This window comes from Pseudonaja textilis, chromosome 10, assembly GCF_049901715.1.
Source record: "Pseudonaja textilis isolate UNSWEBS1 chromosome 10, rPseTex1.2, whole genome shotgun sequence".
Taxonomy (NCBI): domain Eukaryota; kingdom Metazoa; phylum Chordata; class Lepidosauria; order Squamata; family Elapidae; genus Pseudonaja; species Pseudonaja textilis.
This window is the reverse complement of record NC_141999.1, coordinates 24,907,338-24,932,160: the sequence shown is the minus strand read 5'-3', so window position 1 is coordinate 24,932,160 and position 24,823 is coordinate 24,907,338. Positions and strand designations below refer to the sequence as shown.

Below are 24,823 nucleotides of genomic sequence, written 5' to 3'. Positions count from 1 at the left end.
CGGGTGCATTCACAGTTTCGTTGTACTTGTACAATGTCAATAAAGTTCTTCTAATTCTAATTCTAGTTCGATGGATAGATATAGATCAAGGGTCCCCAAACTTGGCAACTTTAAGACCAGCCCAAAGAATTCTGGGAGTTGAAGTCCACAAGTCTTAAAGTTGCCAAGTTTGGAGACCTCCGATATAGACAGATTAAAGATATATAGATATATTATGCGCAAACTTGCAGATGACAGCAGCTTTTAAGCCCCCAGAATTCCCCAGCCAACATCTTAAAGTGGGCCAGTTCAAAAAACACTGTATTAAATGCACCCCGTTGCTCATTTTAATGGATCAACTGGGATTTAATGGAGTTGGCCGGCAAGTGGAAAACTTGAAGAAAGACAAAAAAAAAAAAGTAAAGGAAATATTCGAGATTTCGGCGAGTCCGGCCAGATTCGAACCCTTGGAGCTGCGTAAAAGGGCGGCGGCTGGGACGGCGCCGCCTAATTGGTCCAAAGTAAAGCGGCGGCGCGCGCCCGGCGCGGAAGGCTTCCAACTTTGGAGGAAGGCCGTTGGTCGCCAAACCTGCCTCCCATTGGCCGCTTTCGGGCGTGATTGACGCGGCGCCGGCCAACGGCGGCGCGGCACCGTTTCCGCGCGCTGTTTGGGACGGTTACGGGGCGCTGAACGGCGGAGGCTGAAGTGGGGAGAGACCCGCCGGTTGGCAAGCAGTCCGGCTCGGTAGGGAAGATGGCCGGCGGCGGCGGAGGAGGAGCAGGAGGCGGCTGCTTCTACCCGCGAACGACAAATCCGAGCCTCGAGTCGCCGCCTCTCCTCAGCCTGAGGCGAAGGTCGAAGCAGCAAGGGCCGGAGGAGGCGGTGAGGGGCGGGGCCAAGCCAAGGAAGCATGGAGCCGCCGGTGGAAAGGGGAGGAGCCTGGGGCGGGGCGGGGCTAGAGAGGGGGCGTGTTCCACAAAAGGGTTCTGTAGCAATATATATCTATATATCTATATACGTACGTATATATAGATGTATATATGTGTGTATATGTGTGTATATATGTGTGTGTGCATGTGCATATATGTATAATATATATAACTATGTGTGTGCGTGTATATATAGATATACATATAGGTATATATAGATATATATTACAAACTATTCAAAAAATACGAGTTCCAGGTATACTTGTAAAAGAAGAAACAGACATCCTATGATCTCCGGAACTAAAAATTGAAAGGGCCTATTTACGCCTGCACACATACAAATACACACATACATATGTATATATGTGTGTGTGTGTGTATACGTATATCTATCTATCTATCTATCTATCTATCTATATATCTATCTATATATATATATATATATATATATTTTGATATATATCTATTATATCTTATATATATATATCATCAAACGTGTCAGATATCAATCTATCCATATCTCATTTATCTACCATCTATCATTCATTCAGCTATCCATCCATCCTCTATTGTCTGTCTGTCTATTCATCATTTTAGCTGTTGTCTATCCACTGCGGGATGTAGGCTTCTTCTGCATGTTTCCAACCTATAGAGTCCTGCATGTATTAATCACGAAGAGGGCTCACACTGAAACATTAGTCAGGTTCCTCGTGCACTGGGGAAAAGAAGGCTTGGTAAGAGCCACAATGCCTTGTCTGTTTTCTATCAGGTGACTCTTGAGCGAGTGTTGGGAATAACCGCTCAAACCAGCAGTGGCTTAACTTGTGACCCAAACTCAGGACAGGTTGCATATCCAACAGGGTAAGTCCTTTGCTACCGTGGAGTGAAACTCTCAGATGCACCATAGAAATTACTACACAAATAAAATAGTACACAGGGTTAAAGGCAGGCGGGGTGGAGGGTGTGCACTGTACATCTGTTTTCAAATTTTCGGGGGTAGGAAATGACTTTGTATCCTAGCCCCTTAAACCATGGTTTATACCATGGTGACAGTGAAATTTTTCTAACAGTCGTGAATGCTGGAATGGCAAGGGGTTGATGCGACTTTTAATTTAAGCTAATGTATTAGATGTGCTTATGTGCTCCTTTTCATTACCCGAACTAGATTCTCCATGCTATTTGGTCCCTGTTTCATAGCCAGAAGAAGAAAGTTATCCGCCATTAACCTTAATATTTTTCCATAGTTTATCCCCACAAGAACCCACCTGGTAATCCCACAGGCTCCTATGCTGTCTGCCATTTTCTTCTGCAGCTCTCAAAGACCTTTGCAAGCATTTCTATTAGTGTATATTAGTGGTGGAGGGACCCTTTGAGAGCTGTATACAATGAAATTTCATTATAATGTATGCCGATTAGTGTGCATTTAAAGTGACAATAAAGTTATTCTAAGTTCCTCCCATTTTAAATAAAAATGCCAGTTCCCTTTAGGGCGCAAGCAGGGAATGTGTTTAATTTTCATTACAGTTTCATTTAAAGGGGTCTTATATCAAAAATCACATTTATTGCTTGTGTTGACTGTTGAGGGAAAAAAAACATAATTTAACTGACCTAATTCAGTTCTGATATACGATTTAAATGAGTTTCCAGGTTTTTCTTGCTCAGGGCCAAAGGCTCAGCCTGGTTCCCTCTTAGTGTCTTTGATTTAGTGTTTTTCAAAGCAACAGGACTGCCCCCCCTCCCCCCACCCGATGAGCTTTCGCCTATGAGGGGGTCCTCAAATTTTTTTCCTCCCCTTTTGAATCGTGGGAAATTGTCTCCCATGTCAACATTTTCACCTTTTCCTCAGGTGTGTGGTTGTGATTTTCAATCCTCAGAAGAACAAACAAAGGCACATCTTTAATACGGCCAGGTAAGCCACAAGTTTGATTTTTCTTTTTTAATCCTTCCTGAAGTTTTGAGAGTTTCCCAGGGAAGGGGCCCTGACCATTACGTGGACCTGAGGTTCAGTTGCTCCACGGTCAGTCAATTCATTGGGGACAAGAGGTGCAAGAAGCATTTTTGTAATTTCCCTACAAGTGGCGGAGGAATAGTCAGTAGTAGAAAAAGGCCTTGCATTTGTTGGATAAAAAGGTTTGGGACAGCAAGATATCAACCATGTTTTGTTGTCAGCCAGGTAGTCCTCAACTTACAACAATTATAACTTACAACAATTTATTTAATGACTGTTTGAGGTCACAACAGCACTGAAAAGACTGGTATTCACACTTAACGACCATTGCAGCATCCCCATGGTCACGTGATCACAATTCAGGCACTTGGCAACTGGTCCTTATGACCCTCCCGGTGGTCATGTGATCCCCATTTGTGACCTTCCGACAAGCAAAGTCAATGGGGGAAACTGGATTCACTTCATGACACAATTGCAGTGATTCACTTAACAGCCGTGGCAAGAAAGGTCCCCAAATGGGGCAAAACTCAGGACTGCCTTGCTTAGCAATGGAAATGTTGGGCTCAGTTGTGGTTGTAAGTCGAGGACTTCCTTTGGTGGATGTATTCTACTGGTCTTCGTTTCTATGAAGAAAGGAAGTAATGAAGGTTTTTTTTTCTCTCGTCTTAAGGAAAACTGTGACCGCTTTATCTTTCTCTCCCGATGGGAAATACGTGGCCACGGGAGAGGTGAGTAAGTCTTCTAACAGAGAATACAATTAAAAAGATAAAAAGCCACACCAAGGAAAAATAATAAAATAGAAGGTTCTAAAAAAAAGGGGTACTGCGAAGTACCGCTCTCTATATCACCTCTTCACCTTGTTCCAGTTGATTTCGCTGTTCTTCCCCGGAAGCCCTGGACCGTATCGGGCCCTTCTTATAAACCATGCGGGGCTACCCGCAGTGGGAATGGCGGATGTTTAAGAGGAGCTTACGATGAAACAGGGAGCGCTTCCTTAAGGAGGAGCGCAGATTGAATACAAAAGCAAATGGCCTCAGGAAAGGCCGGGCACTGAGGTCGGCCAGGGAAGAGAACGAGAGAGAATCAAACTCCCGAAAGCCGTGGCATGAAGGAAGAGGGAGCGGGTTAAGAGAAGCTGAAGAGCAAAAGGCTAGACAAGGAGCCCTTTATGGAAGGGAGTGGACCAGAGAGAGAGAGGCGGGGGGAGCGTGGAGAAGCATGGAACTGATCTAAATTACATTTAATACGTTTCTTTTGTGTTTCTTCTTTCAAGGAGAAGAATTTCTATTTTATTTTTATTTATTTTTGCTTCTTTCTTTCTGGATAATGTGAAAACGGGACTTTGTGTAGCCTTTAAGGCAGCTTCTCAGTTGAGTTGACTGCTGCTCACATGAAGGCCTGTTCTAATTCTTTTATTCGTTTATTGGCATCCTGCCTTTATTATTCTTACAAATAAGTCAAGGTGGCGAACATACTGAATATGCCTTCCGCCTCCTATTTTCCCCACAACAACCACCCTGTGAGGTGAGTGGGCTGAGGAGAGAAGGACTGGCTTAAAGTCACCCAGCCAACTTCCCTGGCTAAGGCAGGACTAGAACTCACCATTTCCCGCTTTCTAGCCTGCGCCTTAACCGGTCAACCAAACTGGCTCTCTGAACTGGGTTTTCTGCCTGCAGAATGGGCATCAGCCAGCCGTCCGAGTCTGGGATGTAGAGGAGGGGTCCCAAGTGTCCGAACTTCATGGCCACAAGCACGGTGTGGCCTGCGTGGCCTTCTCTCCCAGCATGAAATACCTTGTGTCGGTCGGGTATCCTCACGACATGAAAGTGAACGTGTGGGATTGGAAGGTAAGAAACTCTCCCGCAGGGGCCACAGGGAGGCCACGCGCACAAGGGTCTCTTGTGCATGTGGTCCCCAAAGTCCCCAAGTCTCTTCCGTGGGAGGCCGCGCACAGATTCTACAGCGGGAGGATCCGGGTGGAACAAATCGAACGGGAGAACTTCGATGCGGTTCTCACATCCTGAAGATCCTGATAGGTGGAGTGGAGTGGAATGGAATGGAATAGAATATGAGACGATAGAATAGAATATAGAATAGAATGGAATAGAATAGAATATAGAATAGAATGGAATAGAATAGAATAGAACAGAACAGAACAGAACAGAACAGAACAGAACAGAATAGAATAGAATGGAATAGAATAGAATATAGAATAGAATAGAACAGAATAGACTAGAACAGAATAGAATAGAATGGAATGGAATAGTTGGAAGCGACCTTGGAGGTCTTCCAGTCCAACCCCCTGCAGGCAGGAAACACTTCAGACCAGTGGTGGGATTCAAATTCTTTTACTACCGGTTCTGTGGGTGGGGCTCAGTGGGCGTGGCAGGGGAAGGAGACTGTAAAATCTCCAGTCAAAGGTGGGATTTGCCGGTTCTCCGAACTACTCGAAATTTCTGCTGCCGGTTCTCCCGAACTGGTCAGAACCGACGGAAGACCACCTCTGCTTTAGACAAATGGTTATCCAACCTCGTTTTAAAACCTTCCAGTGTTGGAGCATTCACAGCTTCTGGAGGCCAGTGGTTCCACTGGTTAATTGTTCACACGGTCAGGAAATTTGTCTTTAGTTCTGAGTTGCTTCTCTCCTTGATTATGACAGGTTGGGCTTTGGTTTGGCATGTTAAGAGAACCCTGATGTTATGGCTTGGTCACTCAATCGTAGTTAAAACAAGCCCCAGCTAGCATGACGTAGCCACCCACCCAGATCGACAAACTCTTGTTTTCAGGATACAGCTCCTCCAAGCATCTGAATTTTGATCATGAGACTATGGGGACTTTGCAATGGCCGTAAACGTGAAAAATGGTCATAAGTCACTTTTTCCAGCGCCCTTGTAACTCTGAAATGTCGTTTAAACTGCACGGTTGCAAGTCAAGGGTGTATTTCTGTCCTGTGCACATCTTACCACCATTGCTGGGTGGTGTTTATTCCCCACAGAGCGATACACTCATCGCTTCCAACAAAGTCTCTTGCAAAGTTATGGCCCTCTCCATCTCAGAGGACAGCTATTTTGTGACAGTCGGGCACCGCCATGTCAAGTTCTGGTTTTTGGATGGCGCCAGAGAAATTAAGGTAAGCCTGTACCTTATGCCAGGTATCCTGTCCAACCTTGGCAACTTTTAAGACCTGTGGCCTTCAACTCCCAGAATCCCCCAGCCAGCTTGATGACCATGATGGCCTTTAGGAAGAAACTTTAAAGAACTGCCTTAAAAATCTTTGATTTATTCATGGTCCCACTAAGCAGCAGCCATGGTGTCCCATGTCCGCCTGTCTGTCTGTCTGTCTGTCTGTCTATCTTTCTATCTATTCATTATTTTAGCACTGTCTATCCACTGCAGGATATAGTCTTCTTCATGTTTCCAATCTATGTGTTTTATTTCAGTTGTTTAAAAAAATTATAACTTTTGTCTCACCTAAGCTGCTCAGAGGCCTCCATAAACAGGAGACCTTAAAAATCCATTAAAGAAACAAACCTGTTCAATACACAGCATAGGTTGGAGTGGGCAACTCTGTTCCTTTTACAACCTGTGGACTTCAACTCCCACAATTCCCGAGCCAGCCACCATAGACGTTCAGGACTTGAAGTCCAACTCCCAGGAATTCTGGGAATTGAAGTCCACAGGCCATAAAGGAGCCATGGTTGCCCATCCCTGGTACAGGTAGTCTTCAACATGCAACCACAAAAATTCTGTTGGAAAGTGAGACTTTCGTTAAATGAGTTTTATTCCATTTTATGACCTTTCTTGACAGTTGTTAAGTGAATCACTGCAGTTGTTCAATCAGCAGCCTGGTTGTTAAGTGAATTTGGCTTCCCCATTGACTTTGCTTGTGAGAATGTCACAAAAGGGACTCTCGTGCCCCTGGGACACAGCAATGGCCATAAATATGAGCCAGTTGTCAAGTGGCTGAATTTTGATCACGTGACCGTGGGGGATGCTGCAGTGGCCATAACTGAAAAAGGTCCCTAAGTCCCTTTTTTCCAGTACCGTTGTAAGTTGGAGTGGTTGTAAGTCGAGGACTGCCTGCCTAGACAGCAACGTTCCCTGCCTCTTCCAGATCAAGGAGACGGTTCCACTGGTGGGTCGCTCCGGACTCCTCGGGGAGCTCCACAACAATACCTTCTGTGACGTGGCGTGTGGCCAGGGCAAAATGGCTGGCAGCACCTTCTGCATTTCGCACTCGGGGCTGCTCTGCCTCTTCAATGAGAAGCGCATCCTGGAGAAATGGATCGATCTGAAGGCAAGTGGGCCGTTCTGGCTTCTACGCGACGGGCGCTCGCTCCTTTGGGATGGCCCTCAGGGCGTGTTTCTCTCCTCCCCTCCAGGTGACGCTGGCCAATTGCATTTGTGTCAGCGAAGAATTCATTTTCTGTGGCTGTGCTAACGGAACCGTGCGCCTCTTCCAAGCACACAACTTGCATTACCTCTCGGATTTGCCCAAGCCCCACCACCTGGGCACCGACGTGGCTACAGAACCCATCCTGAGGTACGGGGTTGCTCAGGCTGAGCTGGAAAATACAGGGGCACCCGATAGGTTACACGCCATCCCAAGGCACACACCAAGATTGTGTGCTTTCTTCATGGCCCAAACTCACCTAGGCAGCTTTCATGGCTAAGGCAGGGCTAGAACTCCCCGTCTCCTGGTGATTGGCCCACAGTCACCCAGCTGGCTTTCACGCCTAAGGTGGGACTAGAACTCCCAGCCTCCTGGTGATTGGCCCAAAGTCACTCAGCTGGCTTTCACGCCTAAGGTGGGACTAGAACTCCCAGCCTCCTGGTGATTGGCCCAAAGTCACTCAGCTGGCTTTCACGCCTAAGGTGGGACTAGAACTCCCAGCCTCCTGGTGATTGGCCCAAAGTCACTCAGCTGGCTTTCACGCCTAAGGTGGGACTAGAACTCCCAGCCTCCTGGTGATTGGCCCAAAGTCACTCAGCTGGCTTTCAGATCTAAAGCGGACTAGAACTCCCAGCCTCCTGGTGATTGGCCCAAAGTCATCCAGTCAGCTTTCACACCTAAGGTGGGACTAGAACTCCCCGCCTCCTTAACCACAATACCATACCGGCTCCCCCAAACATTGATTTTTCCTAGCTACAAATCCTGCCTTTGTAAAAGTGCCAGATATGGGCTTCTTGATTCTTTGGGAAGGCTCATCTTTCCAGAACCAGCGGCCTTTATTTTCAGCCAGAGCAGCTCAGGTTTTGTGGAAGCTATAACGCATAATGCAGCGCATCGGATTCTCTTGTGCTTCCCACCCCTTTCCTGCCCGTCTTTGGTGTTTTCCAGAAAGCCAGATGCCTCCTCTCCAGATGCTATTGCTGTCGTCTTCGACCCTCGACGTCACTGGCTCTCCTGTGTGTACAAGGATCACAGCGTGTACATTTGGGATGTGAGGGACATTGGCCACGTCAGGAAAGTGTGGTCTGACCTCTTCCACAGCTCCTTTGTCTGGGACGTGGAGGTAAAGGGCTCCTTTGGTTGGGAAAGCAGGAGGACACCAGGAACAAAGTACCTCCTGGAAGTCCCTTGCTAAGATCCTGGGTGGCCTCCCTGGAAGGTCTCTCTGAGTTGGATGGGAGGTCCTCTGCTCCCTGAGCGGGTCTCCCTGCTGTCAGGGTTCCGGCGATTGCCCGAATTAAATCATGAGCCTCGAGCCAAGCTTCAAAAGAATCCAAAAGATTTATGAGGAGCAACAGGTCGGCATTGACCCATATGAAGCCAACTCTGCCACGCACAATTCAGGGTCACCTGTGACTCTGTTTCCCCCCTCGGGTACATCATAAATCAGATTCTCCCATGAAGGATTTTTGAGGGCAGAAGATCCGGTAGCCTCAGCTACAATCCTTGTAAGATAAGCCTGGAATGTACTTCTGGTTTTAATCGCCGTACTTCTCCTTCAGGTTTTCCCCCCCACCTGCTTATGGTAATTCAAAAACAGGCATAGGAACCCTCAACGAGTTGACACCTTGTCTTCAGAGCTCAGCCCCCACTGATTCTGTGACAAGGATGGTTGGGTCAGCAGGGATGGAAAGAAGTAGGTCCCCGTGAGTCTCTCTCTGGAGTGTTAATACTCCCGCTCGCCTTCTTGTAGCTCCATGTTCGGTTTATCCTGAGTTTGAAGATCATCGGGGTTGATGTTCCCACCTGTCTTTGGTGATTTTTGCAATATCCCTTCTCCAGTTTCAGTTCCTTCCAAAGAATTTACACCAAACGATTTACCTGGGCTTCATCTTGGGTTTAGCCTGAGTTTAAAGAGGATCGGTGTTGATATTCTCACTTGTCTCTTGCGGGCTCCATCTTAGGTGTATCCTGAGTTTGAAGGCCATCAAGGCTGTTTGCCTGCAGGGTCCTTTCTAACGTGTTCCTCAGACAGCACTATACGGTTTTGGAACTTGGAAAACAGCACGCATGGACCTTTCAAGAAGAACGTCTACAGCGACGTAAGTTTCTCACCTTTCTCGCAAGGCGGTCGTAAGATCGGCTCCCCCCCCCTCCACTGACGAGGCTGAGTGTGTATTTCAAGGGCTGAACAGAATTAAAAACCTCTCCTCCTTAATTTCCTTTGAAACTGTCTCTCTTGAAGTGGCATGACGCACTCTTTCCTCCCTAAAGAACTTGCTGAAGGTGGTGTACATGGAAAAGGGCACTCAGTTTTTGCAAGATGCAACTAATTTGCCGGACCGAAACGACAACGTCGGCTACCTGGACGTAAAATCCGGCGTCCGAGTGATGCAGATCAGCCCTGATGGCCAGCACTTGGCTTCTGGGGACAGAACCGGGAATCTGAGGTGGGTCTGGGATCGGCATTGTTCCTTCCCCGGCGGACGTCTGTCTGCAGCAGCATCCACTTAACGCTTCTGCGTCCCTTCCACGTTGGGATAAAACTTAAGCCTGGCACTCACAGCTGGGCAGGACGTTGGCTAATCCAGAGGTCTCCAAACTTGGCAACTTTAAAACTTGGATTCCAATAAGCTAGTTTCAAACTGTTTTTTTTTTTAAAAAAAATTGTCTTTTTCTCTTACAGGATACATGAGCTAAAATTCATGGCGGAAGTGATGAAATTTGAAGCCCACGATTCGGAAGTCCTCTGCTTAGAATATTCCAAGCCAGAAACAGGTTGCTTTTTAAATTTGGAAATGTGTGCAGCTGAAATTTTAATACTTTTTATGTCAGGCCTGTTCCAATCTGCGACTTGCGGGCTGCAGGCTGTCCTGAACAGCTAGTAAGGCAGCCCCACTAGATCCTAAACCTTTAACACTATGTGATTTATATACTTTCACTATATTAGGTGCAGGTGGTCCTCCACTTACAATTGAGCCCAAAATTTCTGTTGCTAAATGAGACAGTTCTTAAGTGAGGTTTGCCTCATTTTACAACCATTCTTTCCTCGGTTGTTAAGTGAATCCCTGCAGATCTTAAGTGAGTATAACAGTCGTTAAGCGAATCTGGCTTCCCTGTTGACTCTGCTTGTCAGAAGGTCACAAAAGTGGATCGCATGACCCTGGGACACAACGACCATCATCAATATGAGTCGGTTTGCCATTCGTCTGGATTTTGATCCCACGTCCATGGGGATGCTGCAAAAATTGTAACTCGGTCCTAAGCAGGGGTGGGATTTGACTGGTTCGGACCAGTTCGAGCGAACCGGACATTAAAGTTACAGCTGGTTCACCGAAACGGTATTTCAACCGACTGGCTGGCCCCGCCCCTCCCCCCCTCAGGAGTGGCCCATTTTCGATGGAGGTAAGTGCAGGGTCCGTGCAGAGGCTCTGGGAGGGGGGAAAACTGGGCTTCTGGAAGTCCGCAAATGGGCCTGTTTCCAGCTTCCAGAGGGCCTCCAGAGTCCGGGGGCTGTTTTGCCCTCCCAGAGGCCCGGGGAGGCCTCTGGACCCTTGACAGACTGAAAACGGCCTCCCCCGGGCTCTAGAAGCCCACCGAAAGCTGGAAACAGGAAGTTCCGGTCGAGCCACGCCCACCCTGGCCACGCCCACCCAGCAACCGGTTTGCTGCCCAGTTGCTGGGATTTTGGAATCCCGCCCCTTTTTCAGTGCCATCTTAACTTCCAACGGTCACTAAATAAACTGTTGCAATCAAGGCCTCCCTGCATTTTGCATGCGGCCTCCTCACTCAGTGTGGCCCAGGCAAGCCGAAAGATTGGACACCCACGTGTTGTGTGTACGGACCCACCCATGACACCCACCCAGAAACACCCACCCTGCTGCCCAAGGTATCCGAACAACAATTCTGTCATAGCAGTTCGTGGGATTTTTCGGGAGCAGCTTTGACCCCCTTTGCAACTCAAAGGGCTCTCCCCCCCCACCTCTGTCCGCAGGCCTGGCGCTCTTGGCTTCAGCGAGTCGCGATCGGCTGATTCACGTACTGAACGTGGGAAGCGATTATAAACTAGAGCAGACTTTGGATGACCATTCCTCGGCTATAACGGCAGTCAAGTTCACTGGTGAGCCGGCACAAATACCTTTCCCGGGAAACTGCTCGGCTCCAGACCACTCGGTACAGAGCCCTGTGAAAACCCGTTTCTTCAAATCCTTCTGACCATCTTTCAGCCTTTCTCAAACTATGTTGGCTTAGGGGTGTGGTGGTTCATCGGCAGCCGGTGCAGATGGCAGGGGAGTCGGACAGTGGGGAAGAACGGGGACCAGTCCGGGAGTCTGGGGAGGACTTGGACGAGGGTCCTGCGTCTGATGCAGGGATGGGGCCAGGACCATCTGGGAGTGGGGGTGCTGCCTCCGGAGCCTCCAGAATCTGGCAGCAGTGAGGAAGAGGAACAAGGGGAGCCTGTTCCCAGTGCGTGTATGTGCAGAGCTGCTCGAAGGCGAGAGCAGCTGAGACCAAGGGGGTAAAGCTAAGACTCAGGAGTAAGGCTGGGAGGTAATTGCCCCTCCCATAAGGGATAAAAGTCAGACCTCAGTGACGAAACCATTGCAGGAAGCAAAGTCGTTCGATAGATTCCGAGTCCTCCTTGCAGCTCTGGATGTTTTTCTGGTACTTCAGTTGGTTTCTGTTACAATAGGAGACTTCTGCTTTTGGCAACATCCCCCAGCACCGAAAGGCATGTACTTATCTTGGGGAATTGCTTATAATTAGTTCTGGCTGGGAAGGCAAGTAATTCCCAGCGTTGCAATAAAATAGGTTTTGCTTTTAAAACAAGTTTGTGTTTTAAGTACGTTTGACGAAGTCTGGGTCAGAACAAACGGTCTCAGGAACATGAAGCCTGGATCTCCTGCAGGATGGAAAAACTGGGCTTTGTTTTAGGGATGAAGCATAAATAAAAAAAGATTAAAAGCATAACTCTAAAAACCCAAATTATTATACAATTATAATATCTTTGATATTATGAAAGATAAATTACGTGAACGTGAGAAGGCTGATCTGCTTGGCCTTCTTTTCTCCATCCGTTTTTCTTTCCCCCCTCAATAGGAAATAACTGCGTTCAGATGATTAGCTGTGGAGCTGACAAAAGCATCTATTTTCGCAGCGCGCAAAAGGTTCTCAGAATTATTTATTGTTATATTGTAAAAACATGCAATTAAGGTTCTTAGCCGGAGAGCTGTTTGGGCAGAATATAAATAGATATAAAAGAGCAGAATAGAGTCAGCTGGAGTTGGCTGCGTATAAATGGAGTATATTTAGTTAAACACGAGTTGATTCACAATTTGGTGGCCTAGCGGGTTGTGTTGGCTGTTTGCTTTAGGTTGACTGAAGGAGGGTTGCAGAAAACTTACCTGTGCAAAATTTATCCAAACAGCCGTTGGTCAGGTGGGACTTCTTTAGGGTATAGCCTGCATTGACCCCAAATTCCTGGGAGCAGGTCTGCGCTCTTCTCCCAGGAATCTGGACGGAGAATTACAAAAACAGGTTAGGTTGTATTTGTATTCCTACAGCTTGTTTGGAATTTCTGGTAACAATTAGCAGAATCTTGCTGATTTCTTCCTTTTTGCATTGCAGTAACATTTCCCTTTCCTGGAATCACTGTGTGTGTGTGTGTGTGTGTGTGTGTGTGTGTGTATGGCATTCAGCTTTGTTCGGGTATTTTCCCACGTCATTGTAGTTGTGCTTTTAAAGTTGTAGCAACGTTTCAGCAGAATCGATTCTGCCGAAACGCCGCTACAACTTTAAAAGCACAACTACAATGACGTGGAAAATACCCAAACAAAGCTGAATGCCATACATGTAAGTACCCGCCTATATCCTTGGTGGATTTGTTCTGTAAGTCAGTTGCTTTCCAGTTGGAACCCATCATTTTAAGACGGCTGGATCGGAAGGCGTATCCCCAGCTTAAGAGGGTCTGCTTCCTCGCTCCAGGTCGGAGGTGGCATTAATTTTATCCGGTCTCACCACGTGGCTGAGAAGACCACGCTGTACGACATGGACGTGGATATAACTCAGAAATACGTGGCTGTGGCCTGCCAGGACAGAAATGTCAGGTGAGCTGCTCTCTGCCCTCTCCTGGCCCTCGGGAATTGGCAGCATTTTAATCCCTGAGTGGGGCGTTGGCTTTCCCCAAGCCAGGATTGGAGTCCAGCACGAGGGATGGGCCTGTCCTCTGCCTGGAGCCAGCCAGGTTCTGCAGGCTCTGAGGCCAGCTTCACTCTCACCTTCCAGGATATACAACACGGCCAGCGGGAAGCAGAAGGGCTGCTACAAAGGGGCCCACGGCGACGATGGATCCCTGCTCAAGGTGAAGGAGAGGCCGGAAAAAGGTCTTTTCCCCAGGGCAGAATTGGGGGAGCGGGTCGTGGCTTGCAGTGAGAGGGGTTTTTTCCCCCCAGAAGACAATTTAATGCCTCAGAGAGGCTTGGGAAAAATCAAAAAATGGTCTTAACGGTCCCTCGGCCAGTAGTTGTATTGGTACATCGTCCAGAGACCCTGTGTGAGGGACGTGGGCAATTTCAAGAGAGGGGGAGAGAGGGGAGTGGATTGATAAACACATAGAGATGTATAGGTGATAGCTAGGTAATGATAGGTAGGTAATGATAGATAGATAGATGAGATAGATAGATAGATAGATAGATAGATAGATAGATAGATAGATAGATAGATAGATAGATAGATAGATAGATAGATAGATAGATAGATAGGCAGGTAGGCAGGATAGGATAGATAGATAGATAGATAGATAGATAGATAGATAGATAGATAGATAGATAGATAGATAGATAGATAGATAGATAGATAGATAGATAGATGATAGATAGAGATAGATAGATAGATAGATGGATGGATGGATGGATGGATGGATGGATGGATAGATACATACATACATACATACATGCATAGATGATAGAGATAGATAGATAGATAGATAGATGATAGATAGAGATAGATAGATAGATAGATAGATAGATAGATAGATAGATAGATAGATAGATAGATGATAGATAGATAGATAGATAGATAGATAGATAGATAGATAGATAGATAGATAGATACATAGATACATAGATAGATAGATAGATAGATAGATAGATACATAGATACATAGATAGATAGATGATAGATAGAGATAGATAGATACATAGATAGATAGATACATAGATGATAGATAGAGATAGATAGATACATAGATACATAGATGATAGATGAGATAGATAGATAGATAGATAGATAGATAGATAGATAGATAGATGATAGATAGAGATAGATAGATAGATAGAGCAATTTGCAGAGAAGTGACTGCTCGATGTCTGGTTTCCGATCCCTCTGCAGGTCCAGTTTGATCCTTCTGGAACATTCCTGGCCACTAGTTGCTCAGATAAAAGCATTTCCATCATCGACTTCCGCTCTGGAGAATGTGTGGCCAAAATGTTTGGGCACTCAGGTTTGCTATTCTGAATTTCTCTGATTTTTCTCTCAAACCCAGTCTCCCTTTGCTCGTTTCCTCTTAAATGTGTTACAAACTTGCATGACAATATATTCCCAAAATACACCATGCTCCTCCTCCTCCTCCTCCCACAACAGAGAAGTGTGCTGGCTGATCCCGTGCTTTGCACATGCTCAGAGGCCCACCCTGTGAACAGGAGTGACACAGGTGATACCCGGAAGACCTTCGTTGAAATTAAGTCAAGGGGAAGCAGCGCAATAATTCACTTCTTCTACATTGCAGAGGTCATCACGGGGATGAAATTTACCTTTGACTGCAAACACCTGATCACCGTCTCAGGAGACAGGTGGGCCGTTAGATCTCTCCAAGGTGCACGTAGGGCTTCAAGCCTTGGGAGATTCCAAGCTCCTCCCGAAAGGAGAGCGGGAGAATTTCATGCACCCATTGGGGTGTGGTGGCCACCTCTGGAGGAGGCTGTCTGTGCCATGGGGCAGCCTTCAGAGGCAGGCTGGAAAGAGCAGCGTGCGGGTGCCCCACACCGCCAGCGCTCCCTGTTTGAACCGCAGGTGTGCTTCCGTTTTTTCTTTCAGTTGCATCTTCGTGTGGCGCCTGAGCCCTGAAATTACCGCTTGCATGAAGCAGCACTTGAGGGAATTGGAACAGATCCAGGAGCAGCAGGAGGTTGGGGACTCTGCGTGGCCTCCCCGGATCAGGTACCGGACCTGCCTTGCGTCTCGAGTTCGGGAGAAGGGCAGAAATTCCGACCCGGCTCTGTAAAGAAGGGGATGTTTTGAACCTTCCTTTCCAGGGTGGAAATGTTTGAAAGGGTCTCCCACCGGGATATGGTTGATTTTGACCTGGAGGAGGAGGAGGAGGAGGAAGAGGAAGAGGAAGAGGAGGTAGAAGAGGAGGAATTAGCTCCGCAGACTCCAGTTAAAGATGACCTCCATCCAGGTACATCTGGGGACAAGGCACGCCCGACGTGATCTGAGCTAGCGGCAGTTTTGTCTGCTTTGTCATTTTATATCTGAGGATTTTTAATGCTTGTTTATGTTTTAAACTGCAAATAAATTAATAATAATAATAATAATATAATACCATCCACATCTGTCTCTCACAGGTCCTTGGAAAGAACTCAATAGATCAGGGGTCTCCAAACTTGGCCACTTTAAGACTTGTGGACTTCAACTCCCAGAATTCCCCCCACCAACATGGCCGGCAAGGGAATTCTGGGAGTTGAAGTTTCACCTAGATCTTCAAGCTGATTTATATCATCCAGAGCGGAGGTCTCCAAACTTGGCCACTTTAAGAGTTGTGGACTTCAACTCCCAGAATTCTCCAGCCTGGCTGGAGAATTCTGGGAGTTGAAGTCCACAACTCTTAAAGTGGCCAAGTTTGGAGACCTCTGTAACATTTGGACAAAAATGCCAAACCCAGCCTGAACATTAGGCTGACTGTGCAATGAACCATAATAATTTATTATTATTAGAATTTATTAGTCCGGAATATTCTGACTTTGCAAAAAAAGCAACCACCACCCAACCTTACTCGGAGCTGCCTATATACTCAGACCCAACCGGAACACTGGCAGTCTTATCGTTTTTAGTAAAGATGGACGATTGCTTGTCTGGAATGGCATAGGTCTCCTGCCTGAACAGGGGTTGGTCTAGAGGACCTCCGAAGTGCCTTCCAACTCTTGTTAGTCTGTTATTTCTTTTAATAAATTTCTCTTTTGTGTGTGTGTGGGGGTGGGAATTCAACCCCCTTGTTCTTATGGAGCGCAGCTTCTTAGACAAGTGGTGTAAACTTCCACACTCGTTTTTTTGATCTTTAGATACCTAAAGGGGATTCCCTGTACAGACTCTATACCTTCACTGGCCATCCATCTGTCCTAACGTGTTCTCTCTCTGTCTCTCTCTCTCTCTCTCTCTCTCTCTCTCTCTTTTCCCCCAGCTCCTCTTTACGTCCTGTCCAATGGCAAGCTGCCCATGTGGGCCAAGAGACTGGTAGGTGGCAGGCGACGGCCGAGCTGCTGCCCCCTAGAGGGCACGGAGGCCTAGTCTTCCAGGGACGGGAGAGAGCACAGCTACTCGAACAGGTAGTCCTCGACTTACGTCCACAGTAGAGACCAGAATTTCAGTTGCTAAGCAAAGCGGTCAGTAAGTGAACCACGCCCAGTTTTACTCCTTTTTTTTTCTGCCAGGGTTGGCATGCTGCCCAAATTTTGATCATGTGACCGTTGGGCAGGCTGGTGACGCTTATAAGGGCGAAAGCCGTCACCGGTCCCTTTTTTCAGGGCTGTTCTAACTTCAGGCGGTCGCTTAACTAACGGTTGTAAGTCGAGGACTCCCTGTAACCATGAGATGCATGCTGCTTCTTTCATTGCTTCGGTTGGCCTTGCCCACCCACCCCCACCCCCCCTGCAGCCCTTCAGGGGTGGGGCCTGGCAGGCACAGAGGTCTCGCCCACCCGGAGGGCCCCGGCCGGGAGAAATCGGCCCTCCACCAATGCAGATTTTTGCTGGGGGGGGGGGTTTCCAGCTGGGGGGGGGGCAGGGGGCCATGGCCAGCCAGGTGTCCTGCACTCCCCCCGTCTCCGAGCATCTCCCTCCGTCTCCATCTTCCCAGCTGGGCGAAGCAGACCATTCAGAGAGCACCGCCTTCCACTCCCGGGTCAGCTACCAGCCCCAGGGCCGTTGGGCTGAGCGAGCCGACAAGGAGCCCATCAAAGCCATCCTGGAGGCCGACTTGAGCTACTTCACCCCGATTCAGAACCGCAGCACAGCCGAGGCCGACCAGGAGCAGCCGAGTCTGGACTGGCTGGTTTTGGAGGTGCTTCTCGGTGGTGGTGGTGGTGGTGGGTGTGTGTGGGGGGGGGGGCATGTGGTCTCCTTGGCTGAGTGACACCCCGCCCCCCGCTCTTGTCTGATCCATCTAGAGCTGGAAGGGACCGTGGAGGTCTTCTAGTCCAGCCCCTTGCTCAAGCAGCAGATCCTAGACCGGGGGTCTCCAACCTTGGCCACTTTAAGCCTGGAGGACTTCAACTCCCAGAATTCCTGAGCTAACATGACTGGAGGAGGAATTCTGGGAGTTGAAGTCCACAAGTCTTAAAGCTGTCAAGTTTGAAGACCCCTGATCTGTATCCGTCTGTCTGTATCTATCTGTCTGTCTGTCTATCTATCTATCATCTATCTATCTATCTATCTATCTATCTATCTATCTATCTATCTATCTATCTATCTATCATATCTCTCTGTACCTACCTACTATTTACCTACCTATCTATCATCTATCTATCTATCACAAGGGTATTCAAACTTGGCAAGTTTAAGGGTGGACTTCAACTCCCAGAATTCCTGAGCTAGCATGAGAGGAGGAGGAATTCTGGGAGTTGAAGTCCACAAGTCTTAAAGCTGTCAAGTTTGAAGACCCTGATCTGTATCCGTCTGTCTGTATCTATCTGTCTGTCTATCTATCTATCTATCTATCTATCTATCTATCTATCTATCTATCTATCTATCATATCTCTCTCTGTACCTACCTACCTATTTACCTACCTACCTATCATCTATCTATCATCTATCACAAGGGTCTTCAAACTTGGCAAGTTTAAGACGGGTGGACTTCAACTCCCAGAATTCCTGAGCTAACATGAGAGGAGGAGGAATTCTGGGAGTTGAAGTCCACCCGTCTTAAACGTGCCAAGTTTGAAGACCCTAAAGCCTCCTGCCTTCAGGGAGAGGTTGGACTCAAATACCTCAGGGATGCTGTGACGGTCCTAAATGTGAGAAACAGTCCTAACTAAGCCCTTTTCCCGCCGTAACTTTGGTCACTAAACGAGCCGTTGTTCAGTTGAGGGCTGTACCTGTATTTACCGGCGCCCTCTCAATCGCGAAGGAGTGAATTCTGGGGAAGGGAGAGGAGAATGTTTTCGCTTTCGCTTTCGCTTTCACACAGACAGAGGATTCTCCCGGCGACATAACCGAAGGCTTCAAGCCACCGACTCTGTCTTCGGACGAGGACACCGCTCAGGAGCTGGAGGACAGTGGGACCCCCCTCTACGTGTCCCAAGCAGGCGGCAGCTCCTCCTTCGGGGAGAGGTTGGTTTTGCTTTCGTTTTAGCTTAGTTTACATTTATGGTCCTTGCGCCTCGTCCAAACAAAATCAAATGCCATTTTCAACGCACATCATGACCATGAAAATAAACACAAACACGCCCCCTTCGCATTCTGTGCAATTGAACCGAACCCCCCTGATTTTGGATTCAAATTTGAGTAGATTTTGGCCAATCTCGCTGGGAGAAGCACCAGCAGTCTCATTCCTTTCTCTCTCTCTCTCTGTCTCTCTCTTGCGAAGGTCAGTCCCCCAGCCTCTCTTTCAGGAAGAAGCCCTGAGCCCCAGAGACAAGGCGCCTGAGGTAATCCGCTCTGGGGCTCCCTTGGATGCTGATCTACCTGTCTCTGGGGACCAGCACGAAGGTAAGTTCCCCGGAGGGACCTCACGGGCTGAGTGGCAGGATTACAAGCATTGCAGGATCCAAATTCAGGCGCTTGGCACCTGGCTCACATTTGCGACGGTCAGAGTGTCCCTGGGGGGTGTCACGTGACGTGATCCCCTTTTGCGAACCTTCTGAGAAGTCAGATTTGCTTAGCGACCGCATGATTCACTTCACAGCTCTTAGCGATTCGCTTCTCAACTGTGGGAAGAAACGTCAGAAGTCGCTTGACAGACGCCCCGCTTAGCAAGATAAATCAACGTTGGCCCCAGTTGTGGTCGTTAAGTCCAGGACTCCCCGTATCCTCCCCCCCTCCAGCACCTGGGCCTCCCCTTTGTTTTTCCTCTCGGCAGAGCCTGATGCCGAGGTGGCCCACCTGGAGGAGAACTTCTCTCAGAACGGGTCGCTGCCCCAGACACCGGAGCCAGAGAGATACCTCAAGAACCACTTTGAAACGCTGGCTGGTGACCCCCTTGAAGGTAAACAGGCAGCCGGTCTCTGCTAGAGTTGCAAAGCACCACGAGTTCCTTCCCTACCGCCTGCACTCAGGAGAATTCGACCTAATTTAGGGTCAAGGCCGGCAACTGGAACCAGATGAAAAAGATTCTAGAACTTTCCTCTTAGATGCTCCTAGACATTTCATTACTCAACCAGGTAACATCAGCAAACCCCACTCCCTATGGGCACTGATAGTGTTGCTTAGTAGGGTAATGAAACGTCTGCAGAAAAACCAGCAAGGTCAGAGAGCACCGAGGAACCCTCTTCTTCCTCCTCTCCATAAACCCCTCTCCCTTCTGGCACTGATGATGTTACCTAGTTGGGTCAGGAAATGTCTGCAAGAAACCACCAAACTCAGAAAGCACCAAGGACCCCAGAGTTCTCCTCCTCCTCCTCCTCCTCCTCCTCCTCCTCCTCCTCCTCCTCCTCCTCCTCCTCCTCCTCCTCCTCCTCCTCCTCTCCTAGCACTGATGATGTTCCCTAGTTGGGTCATGAAACATTTGCAAGGAAACAACCCAGCTCAGAGAGCCCCAAGGACCCCCTCCTCCTCCTCCTCCTCCTCCTCCTCCTCCTCTTCCTCCTCCTCCTCCTCCTCCTCCTCCACTTCCTCCTCCTCCTCCTGTCCACAAACCCCACTGTCTTCTACCCCTGATAATGTTCCCTAGGTGGGTCATGAAACTTTTTCAAGAAAACCACCGAGCTGAGAGAGCCCCAAGGAGCCCACAACTCAGCCGTGAGCTACCAATTGTCTTCTATTGGCACTCGGACAAATTCTCTGCCTTCCTTTTTGTGTGCAGAGACGTTTGACGGTTGCATCAGAGACCAGCAGTCATTTGGAGAGAGTGAGGATGGAGGGAGCCCGCTTCTGAATCCCCGCCTGAGCATCTCCGCCAGGTTTCTCTCACGCGCTCAGAAGAACTGCAGGTTGGCTTCCAGTGTTTTCTTCCAATATTCTTCCAATATTTCTTCCAATATTCTTCTAATATCTGAGGGGCTGCCCCAGAGAGGAGGAAGGGGTCAAGCTATTCTCCAAAGCATCTTTGAAGGCCAGACAAGGAACTATGGATGGAAACTGAACAAGGAGAGATCCAACCTGGAAATAAGGAGAAACTTTCTGACAGTCACAACAATCAACCCGTGGAGCAGAAGTTGCCTTCAGAAGTTGTGGGAGCTTCATCACTTGAGACCTTCAAGAAGAGACTGGACTGCCACCTGTCAGAAATGGTGTAGGGTCTCCTGCTTGGGCGGGGAGTTGGAGTAGATGACCTAAAAGGTCCCTTCCAACTCTGATTATCTGTTATCTGGCTGCTTCTGGTCATGCTGGCTCTCCGTTTGTGGGGATGCTTTGCCTGGAAACCAGCTCTGAGGTGGTTCTCTTCCATACAGATTTGCAGCGGCGTTTTTCCCAAGAGTCTGCCCGCTGGTGCAGGCAGCCACTGCTGAACACCCCTCAGAGGAGTGCGTACCACTCAGCGATTTCACGAAATTCAAGGCAAGTTTGTGTGGTGCAAATCTTTTAACAGCCACTCACAAAAATCGCTGTGCAGCCATTAAATGGGTGGCATGTATTAGTGGAAGAGGACGTCTGTGGAGATACTCAGCCATCGAGGTCCTGGTTGACCCAAAGGTGTTTGTTCCAAGAGGCAGCTGGACTTTGTATTTCTTCGAAGACGTTTCGCTTCTCATCCAAGAACCTGAAGAACTGAAGAAGCTTCTTCAGATGAGAAGCGAAACATCTTCAAGGAAATACAAAGTCCAGCTGCCTCTTGAAAAAAGCACCTTTGGGACAATGGAGCAGGACGTTGCTGGCATTCCCTAGATCTGGGGTCTCCAACCTTGGCAACTTGAAGACTTGTGGACTTCAACTCCCACAGTTCTCCCAGAATTCTGGGAGTTGAAGTCCACAAGTCTTAAAAGTTGCCAAGGTTGGAGACCCCTGCCCAGGATTAATTCCTCAAATTTCAAATTAAATCTGTTAATGACATTGGAAAAATTCTAGCTCTGTCTCAGATCTTTTATTTTATTTTAAATTTAAAATGAGAGAAAACTCCCTTAATGTCTCAGTTAGCAACAGAAATGTTGGGCTCAATCCTCGTAAAATGGGGCAAAACTCACTTAACAACCGTCTCATTCAGCCACTGAGACGAAATGTTGGGCTCAATTGTGGTCGTAAGTCGAGAATTCTGTATAGATGCCTTGCATTCTGACTTCCATGGCTGGGGTGAAAGGGAGGACTCCGTCACACAATTTACATGATTTGAGAACCTTTTAACAATTACGACCCCCCCCCGCCTTCCCCCAAATATCAGTGGGAGGAATTTGGTGAATGCTCTGGAGCCTCTAATCTCCCAGCTTCCTGCAGAAAAGCTGGTGGGTGATTTAGGACCAAGAAAGAGCTTGGAAACCCATTTCTAGACCTCTTGAAGTAATACAAGTCGGCGGTGGAATAGGGAGCCCCACCCAACACTCCTGACTCGATAGGGAAACGAAGCTGCCGGCCGAGAACCCGCTAAGTGGCTCTCTAACCTCTATGAAATACCTGATTTTTAGAAACCTCCCCCAGAAATCCACCCCGAGGTGAAAGGAAGCCTCGAGGCCAAAACATCCCGTGTTTCAGGTAAGAGTGTTGACCAAACAGATAGATAATTGGAGCAACCCTTTTCTTTTCTATTTTCTTTTTTCTTTTCTTGGGATAAAACGGGCTTGATCCAGTCCCTCGTGGGTGCCCTGCAAAAGGACAGCCAGCTGACAGGATCACTTGGAGCTGTTTACCTGTCCCTGTCAAAGAAGGCAGCAGCCAAGGCTATTCCGGCCAGCTGGATTTTTTTGTCTTTTTCCCAGCCTTGGGTAAATCTCCAAAGAGGTTTTTGTTGTCACTGTTGTTGTTTTTCCCCTCTGTTCCCTTTCTCAGAAATTCAGGCTCTCGTCAAAAATTTTGAGGGCAGCTTGCAGTCCCTACGCCTCAAATTTCAAGAGAGTTTGCAACTGTACGATAAGGTAAGGGGTGACTCTGGCATTTAACCCCCCAAAAAAAAGGAAAGATGCGGGTTTTACTGGGATGGGTGTGTGCCAGGTTTTAAAAATGGGCTTTGTGCTACATCAGAGATGTCCAACCTTGGTCCCGTCAAGATTTGTGGACTTCAACTCCCAGAATTCCCCAGCCAGCGGTGCTGGGAGTTGAAGTCCACCCATCTTCAATTGTTTGCTGGCTAGGGAATTCTGGGAGTTGAAGTCCACAGGTCTTTTAAAGGGACCAAGGTTGGACCCCTCTGTGTTATATTCTAAGGTACTACTTTTTTCACCTCTGTCCATAAGTTGCGATGAAACAATTAAACATGGCAGCACATCTTGAAACATGCAGAGCTTTTAACCTCATGGCCATCTTGACCAGCTCCTCCTCCTCCTCCTCCTCCTTTCCCCACCCCAGTTACTTCGGTTTTTTATGTTTTTTATAACGCCACCTCGGGAAAAGAGGGCAAGGAAATCCTTGCTTCACCCGGGCATAGCCAGGTGGCCGTGCCAGAAAGCGTTCCAATGTTTCAGGTGGTGTCTAGCCCCGGTGGGACCGAGGAGGAGCTCGCCCACGTCCAGCAGAGGCTTTCTAGCACCTTCCGCTGGATGAAGAGCGAGCTGGCGGCCAGAGACAGCAAGGGCAAAGCCGACGTAGCCACCGCCACCAACCCCTCGTCCTTCTGGCCGATCTGCCTCCGGGAGGGCGAGGCCCACGCGCTCCTGAAGCACTACTCTGACTCTCTCCTGAACGTGGTTCAGAAGAAGCTGGAGGAGGCCCGGAAAACCAGCCTGCCTTGAAGGACACCCCCCCCCCGCCCCCAGTTCCTGCCCCTTCCGCACATTTGCCACGCACAGATGTCCGTTTCGGTGGGACTCCCAAGGAGCTGAGACCGTGTGACACGAGCACCGATTCACGTGTTGCCTTTTAGCACTTTGTTCGCATCCATAGGAAAATCTCAAAGGTTCGCCCAGAAACGCTGACAATGTTGAATGCCTCCTTTTATGGGAAAAGAAAATAATAATAATAATAATAATGTTTTTATAAGACTGAGGAAAGAGGGATAAAACTCGAAAGGGGCGTCTTGAAATTCTCCTGTGGTTGCTGTTTTAAACTCGGGTTGCAGCACAGCTTTGTAACGGTTTACTCTTTTTTTTAAAAAAAAAAAGGTTTTAAATGTAATAAAATATTTTTGGATTTGAAAGAGAGGTGCAGTTTGACTTTGTCATGTGTGAAGCTCTGGGAGAGAACTTCCAGAGAGGCGGCTGTGTTTTCCTGTTTCAAGCGAGTTTCCTTGCCGCTTTGGGAAAATCGACAAAATGATTGTGGCATCAATTTTCAATCAGTTCATTTTTATGTGTAAAACGTTAGCCTGCTTTCCAGTAAAATGCGTCGGAAAGCAAGCCATCTGCCGAGAGCATTCCTTTTCAGCGCTGGGGGAGCTGAAAGAGCTGCCTTCCAAAGGATTTCAGCTCCGTGCCCACTGGGATTTTGACAAGCGGGAGCCAAAATCCAAGCTGGATTTTCACCCCCCGAGCAGAGAGGCTATAGTAAAATAAGGAGCATAGATGGGGTGTCGTGTCTTGGGAGTTGAAGGAGTCTCAGAGAAGCCCCCCACAGGCCACACATCCTGTAACTGAATCTCTGCTCAGGGCTGAAAACCCCGCTTGGATTTGGCTGAAAACTGCCCCCTGAAGGATTTCAGCTCCATACCTCCTGAAGATCTTTGGACTTCTGACTAGGGAATTAGTTGAAGTCCACACGTTTCCAACTAGCAAGGTTTGAGAAACGCTGCATTAGAGCTAAGGACGAGGCAGGATTGCATTCCTGTAGCCACTTGGTTCAAGGAAGGTGTGGGGAGGGGGCTTCACAGGAAACAGGGGTACAGGTAGTCCTCAATTTATGACTATAATGGAGCCCAAAATTGCAGTTGTTAAATGAGACATTTGTTAAGTGAGCTTTGTTCCATTTTACAAACTTTTTAGCCACAGTTGGTAAGTGAAACCATTGCAGTGGTTAAGTTAGTAACACAACTTGTCAGAAGGTCACAAAAGTGGATCACATAAC

The 24,823-nt window shown here is 48.0% G+C and overlaps 1 protein-coding gene across 1 annotated transcript; it reads left to right on the top strand.

The window, feature by feature from the left end:
* Positions 1 to 500: 500 nt before the first annotated feature.
* On the top strand, positions 501 to 23,962 carry WDR62 (WD repeat domain 62). The gene is made up of 30 exons (XM_087940214.1): positions 501 to 862; positions 1,679 to 1,770; positions 2,756 to 2,818; positions 3,528 to 3,585; positions 4,534 to 4,704; positions 5,853 to 5,987; positions 6,972 to 7,154; positions 7,240 to 7,400; positions 8,199 to 8,373; positions 9,215 to 9,352; positions 9,525 to 9,700; positions 9,937 to 10,028; positions 11,245 to 11,370; positions 12,351 to 12,418; positions 13,236 to 13,357; positions 13,536 to 13,611; positions 14,640 to 14,751; positions 15,037 to 15,100; positions 15,345 to 15,467; positions 15,563 to 15,708; positions 16,708 to 16,760; positions 17,382 to 17,585; positions 18,711 to 18,853; positions 19,110 to 19,231; positions 19,602 to 19,727; positions 20,544 to 20,670; positions 21,133 to 21,238; positions 22,297 to 22,363; positions 22,658 to 22,743; positions 23,290 to 23,962. The coding sequence occupies exons 1-30, from the start codon at positions 734 to 736 to the stop codon at positions 23,554 to 23,556; spliced, it is 3,711 nt and encodes a 1,236-aa protein (XP_087796340.1). The 5' UTR covers positions 501 to 733; the 3' UTR covers positions 23,557 to 23,962.
* Positions 23,963 to 24,823: the final 861 nt, after the last annotated feature.

What these genes read in the sequence shown, in the direction of transcription:
- WDR62 (XM_087940214.1), top strand. Translation starts at nt 734, where the DNA reads ATGGCCGGCGGCGGCGGAGGAGGAGCAGGAGGCGGCTGCTTCTACCCG. An exon ending in CAGGTTGCATATCCAACAGG is followed by an intron (nt 1,771 to 2,755) that starts GTAAGTCCTTTG and finishes CCTTTTCCTCAG; the next exon opens with GTGTGTGGTTGTGATTTTCA. An exon ending in AGAAATGGATCGATCTGAAG is followed by an intron (nt 7,155 to 7,239) that starts GCAAGTGGGCCG and finishes CCTCCCCTCCAG; the next exon opens with GTGACGCTGGCCAATTGCAT.